Genomic DNA, 5,750 nt, shown 5'->3' on the forward strand with positions numbered 1-5,750 from the left:
AACTGTGGTGGAATATTTGAATTTAAAATATATTTAACGATGCTTTTATTTTATGTTATATGGACGTGGAGCTTTAACTGTTTTTACTCCATAAACCAAACGAAATCGAAGAAAAAAAAGGTTTAAAACAATGTTTATGTTTTGTTTTTTTCTTTAGCAGCAGCAGTAACGCGTTACATCTCTGTAACTAATTACAGCCTCAGGATTAAAATTGCAGTTGTTGCATTATTCGAGGTCTCCTCGTCCGTGACTGAAACTCTGTGATTTTTTTTTCTCTCTGTGAATTAATTTGTTGATTAATGACAGAAAGTCTGACCTTTACCAGGTGGGCCGGTTTTTTATTTATTTATTTCCACCGATTCCGGCCTCGTTCCTGATTATTGACAGAGAAGCAGTGGGGTTTAAATGTGAGAGAGTGAAGCTGGAGAAAACGCGTCTGATCCTCTTAAAGAAAAATAAAACTAAAAAAAAAAAGAGGGAGAGAGGGATCTTCTCTTCTGTCATCGTGCAGCTCGGTGGTGACTTTAGCAGCTCGGATCTCGGTGCTGATTGGAGGTAAAAGCGAAGCGAATCCTCCAATTAAATCCCTCAAGAGCTGATGATTGATGATGTCAGCTGCTCTGCTTCTAATTATCGTTTGAATTAAGAAGAAAAGAAAAGAAAAATCTAAACACTCTCGGACCAGCTTCAGTTCAGCCCACTGGGCCGCTGCTGACCCGCAGGCTTCAACCACGTTTTGAGGGTTAATAATCTACAGCAGCGCGCGCGCCGTGGTGGAGGAGGAGGAGGAGGAGGTTTGTAGGGGTCAGTGCAGTTGATCAAATCTATAAAATCTATAAAATTCCCAGAGACATTAAAAACAGCACAAGTTTGTCCTCTTTCATAATTTAGAAGGAAAAATAATCTGTTTGTTCCTGAACTATTTCTGTAAAATATTTTTTTTGGTTTTTGTTTTTTTCCTCCAAATAAATCTGTGCAAAAATGAGAAGAATAATAATAGAAAAATCACAATCTGCTCCAGTGTGCACTTGGCTTTTGAATGTAAAAGCCTGGAGCCGTCAGAGTGAATGAGGATCAGTGTGATATTAATAACTCAGCTCAGCTCAGACCGGGTCCTCGGCTACCTGCTCCGTGTTTCTGTCCCAAACCCCCCAAACCCAATCTACTCCCACAAACTCCTGCTCGTTATGGAGAAATATATATTCAAAGCAGCCACAGAGGTTGGACCTCCAAGGCAGCTAATAGAATTTCCTGCTGTTTTATAACTCTGTCCCTAAACCAATGTCACCATATGCTCCTGTTGGCACAAGAAGCGGCTCCGCAGTGGCTTCCTGGGCGGCAGCAGGCAGCAGCACCTCTCCATCCAAATGGCTCAGAATAACCTCATTGTTGTTGTTTAAAAAAAAAAAAAAGAAAAGAAAAGAAAATGCTGTTTTTTTTTCTTCTCCCACCACTGTTTGTTTTATTCAACCTCTGGCAGCAGCAGCAGCTGACGCGTGGATTGTAATTCAGATGCTGGAATATCTCAGACAGCACGAGGAGTTTCTTTTTACGCACATAAATGTCTGGTGATATATTTTTAATCCAGACATTTAACACCGTGGGTTTTTCCGTTCAACAAAATATTTCACACCTTCCTCTTTTTTTTATTTTTATTTCTAATAGATCCAAACTGCATATTTCGTTCCTGTCTAATCTCTGACTGTGAGGTGTTAAAACGAAATAAAGAGCCCGAGTGGCGACAGCAGCCAAACGTGTTAAATCTCACAAGTCTTAAATAAAAACAAGTTGTTTCCTCTAAACAAAACGTACCTGCTGCTCTGCTCCGCGTCCAGCTCGTCCCCGTGCTCTCTCTCTCTCTTTTTCTCCCTCCCTCTCTCTCTATCTCTCTCTCTCTTTCTCTCCATGCTAAATCTCTCTCAGTAAAATTCACACTCAGACTCTGAGCCGCAGCTCGGCGTCACCTTTGTTAAGACGCCTGTTTCACGCTTCCGCATTAAATTACACCGTAACTCGTGGGCTTCACCTGCAGGGACAGGGTCACACTGAAACACACAGGGGAAGAGGAGAGAAGGACGCACTGGAACAAAACTCAACAAATAAATACAATTCTGCAAATTTCTGCATTCAAAATCTGGAAAAAAAAAATATATATATTGCTTTAGTTTCATAAATCAACTTTCCAATCTTTCCTCTACACCTATGATAAAGTTGTATATAATTAGCCTGAACAAACGTGTGTATATGGTCATAAATCACCACCTGTCGTGTGTTTAATTGTAAGAAAATATGTTAAATAATCTTCAGACTCAGCTCCGTAAATGTCTTAATGTGTCTGTTTTTAAGTGTTAACACTGTGTCTAATGCGCACAACATTACGCACAACGCTGGATGCGTAATTACGCACTAAAAAATGGGGGGGATCACGGCTGGAGAGAGACCATTGTTGGCCCTGGTGCTCTGCCTCACAACTTTCCCATAATGCAAAGATGCTGGTGGCAGTGTTTTAATGGCCATCAACTCTCCCTTTCTAGAAGCAGAGGAGACCAGCAGAGGGAAACAGATGCATAAACAGTTCAGGAGGCATCTCTCTCTCCCTCTCTCTCTCTTTTTTTCTCTCTTTCTCCTCGGGCAGCAACAGACTCCTCCTATTCCCCACGTCCAATTAGTTATTATGGTCCGGCCCTTTAAGACGCAGCAGCGGGTCAGCAAGTAGTGTAGTGTTTCTCTAATTGAACTTCGCCCAATCAACAATAACTCGTTAGCAGTCGCTTTCTGTTTCTTGCTGCTTGAGACGGGCTTTTTTCCCCCTTGCAGGGATTCACCCCCCTCCAGTCTGTTACTTCCTAAAGATCTACATGGAGCTTGGCAGGGGAACTGCGAGTCTCTGAGGGGAATACAGTCCGGCTTGCCTTTTGCAACAACGCCCGAAGCATGGTTATTTTGGAGGAAAGCTCTCAGGCGAACTAAAGTTGCGACATTCGGGCTTTAAAGTGTCCAAATCTAAGAGGAGAGGACTCCGAGAGACGCCGAGCACCGGAGGAGACAGCGTGGACCATTTACACGAGCATTTGAATGAAATAATCAACTTTTTTTTCCACCTTTTTTTTTTTTTTTTTCTTTACTTGTGGGAAGCAGCGATCGATTCTTCGGGACTGCGATGACCTCCAGTAAAGACATGAAGGCAGGTTCTGTGTTGCAGTCCGGCGGCGGCGGCGGCGGCGAGGAGAGGAGACGGGCTCCTCTGGACCAGCTGCCGCCGCCGGCCAACTCCAACAAGCCTTTAACGCCGTTCAGCATTGAGGATATCCTAAACAAACCGTCCGTGAAGAAAACGGTGGCCAGTACTATCTGTCCGCCGAGAGTGCTGGAGAAAGTCACGGGCTCTAACTCGGCGAGGAACGGGATCACCACTCCCTCCTCGCCGCTGTGCGCGCTGGAGGAGTTGGCCAGCAAAACGTTTAAGGGTCTGGAAGTCAGCGTTATCCAGGCAGCGGAAGGTAAACACTGACATTCTGTGTGTTTTTTGTTTTTTAAAGGTTCATCAGACGAGCAGAGTGACTTTAAAAACAAGAGTGAGAGTGAGCAGAGCAGAGGCAGCTGGGTTTGTTGTGACTTTTAGGGTGGACATGGAGGGACAGCTCTGTGGGAATGTGGACTAGACACTAAACCAAAAATGCAAATGTGATATTTACGCATTAAAACGTTCATGCAAATGATCTATAAAGCTCCACATGTGGCTGATAACACCGGCTACTCCAGCAGCCTTATACATGCTGTCAAAAGTCAATCAGCCATTATGGCCAAGTAAGTGCCTGCAGTGCCATGCAGTATAAACACACACGTGGAGTCTGATCTGCTGCATAATAATCAACTTAACTACCAAAATATTTGAGTTTCATTCAACTCTGGTTCATAATAATAAGCCAGGGAATGTGTCAGGGAGGTGAGTTATTATTATTAAGCTCAGCTGGATCCAACAGGAGCTGCTGCTGCTGCTGCTGCTGGTCCGGCCGAGCTCTTCAAGGTTCCTGTTTAAATCAAGTGAATTAAATAGCTATAATGTTTAGAGAAGTGAGCCGAGGACAGGCCCGCTGTGTTCTGCACTGTGTTCTCTGTTGCTGCTCAGCTGCTGAGGGGGCAGAGAGAAAGAGAAGAAGTAGAAGTGCCCCCCTTTTTTTCTGCCTTTGCCTTGTTTCATGTGTTTTGTTGTTTTGTTTCCTATTCTTCCAAGGTCGCGAGCATATAAACGCCTTCGGCCAGAGGCAGACGTCCAAGAAGAGGAGAAAGTCGCGGACGGCCTTCACGAACCACCAGATCTACGAGCTGGAGAAGCGGTTCCTGTACCAGAAGTACCTCTCCCCGGCAGACCGAGACCAGATCGCGCAGCAGCTGGGTCTCTCCAACGCGCAGGTCATCACCTGGTTCCAGAACCGCAGGGCCAAGCTCAAGCGGGACCTGGAGGAGATGAAAGCGGACGTGGAGTCGCTCAAGAAAATCACGCCACAGACCCTGCAGAAGCTCGTCACCATGGAGAACATTGACGAGGGCGCGGGGCCCGAGGCCAGGTCGCCCAGTGTCTCCCCGACCTCGCACGACGGAGGAGGAGGAGGAGGAGGAGGAGGACACCGGGCCTTCCCACAGTCCCCCTCCTCATCCAGAGACCAAACCACGGATGAGTTCTCGGAGGACGACGAGGAGATCGAGGTGGACGATTGACAGTCAGTCAGGGAGGGGGAGGGGGGTGTGATTTTCATAAGAATAACACAAGAATATAAAAAAAAAGAAAAAACAAGGGGGCATTTTTTTCTTCCCAAACTTTTTTGCACGGATATTGACAAAAAGGAGAATATACACATGATATATAAACATTTCAGGAACGTTTTTTTCTCCTCATCCTCTTTTTTCTCTCTCTCTCGTTCATTTTAATTTATTAATCGGACTTGTGAAGCCTTCCAGCTCCGTCACTGCGCTCCTTCCTCTCAGACAGACCCACCTGACTGTTGTGGTACAGGGGAGACTTGAACATCAATGTAAACATTTTTAATATCTCACCTTCTTTTCTTTTGGAGGGTGTGTGTGTGTGGAAAGTTGTGCAATGATTCTTCTTCTTCTTATTATTATTATTATTTCTGTTTGCAATTTATTCGCATTCTCTTTGCCAAATATTTAAATTACCCCCCTCCCTCCTCCTCATCCACCCTTTTGTTTTTTTCTTCCATGCACAGTCCATCCCACCTCAAGATGTAATACTATTTTTTTTTTCTCTTTTGGTCCTGAGCGAAACGTGTTTGTCTCTGCAGGGCCTGCATACTGTGCGCAGCGCGAGGGACGCAGAGTCCCTTGCAAACTTCTCCACGCGCTGAGTTTCTGTATATAGATCAAACAAACGAACAAACATCCTATGGGATAATTTTATTGTAACATTCTATTTAATCAGCATCTATGTAAATAAAGGTTATATGATATTTCAAGATTTGTGATTTATGTCCATAAATTAGAAATTATAAAAGAAAAAGATGGCGCCTCATGTATAAATATTAGGATTATTTATAATGGAGTATTATAAGAGGTGTATAGGAATGCAGAGCCACATTAGGATTATTATAAGGAGATAATAACGTATAGATTTGTCCTTGGAGATTCAGGAAATACTTAAAATCTTAACTCAACCTGCTCTGCCTGGTTAAGAAGAAAAAAAAAAAAAGCTTTTGAATAATTGACCTGCAGCTTTCAGGCGTGAAGTGCCA

The 5,750-nt window shown here is 44.0% G+C and overlaps 1 protein-coding gene across 1 annotated transcript; it reads left to right on the forward strand.

Moving 5' to 3' along the window:
* Positions 1–2,833: 2,833 nt before the first annotated feature.
* lbx2 (ladybird homeobox 2) lies at positions 2,834–5,458 on the forward strand. Its single transcript, XM_085789182.1, has 2 exons — positions 2,834–3,500; positions 4,235–5,458. Exons 1-2 carry the CDS (start codon positions 3,161–3,163, stop codon positions 4,717–4,719), a joined length of 825 nt encoding a protein of 274 aa, XP_085645308.1. The 5' UTR covers positions 2,834–3,160; the 3' UTR covers positions 4,720–5,458.
* Positions 5,459–5,750: the final 292 nt, after the last annotated feature.

This window comes from Trachurus japonicus, chromosome 10 (genome assembly GCF_045865225.1).
Source record: "Trachurus japonicus isolate A0001 chromosome 10, Traja_1.0".
NCBI lineage: Eukaryota > Metazoa > Chordata > Actinopteri > Carangiformes > Carangidae > Trachurus > Trachurus japonicus.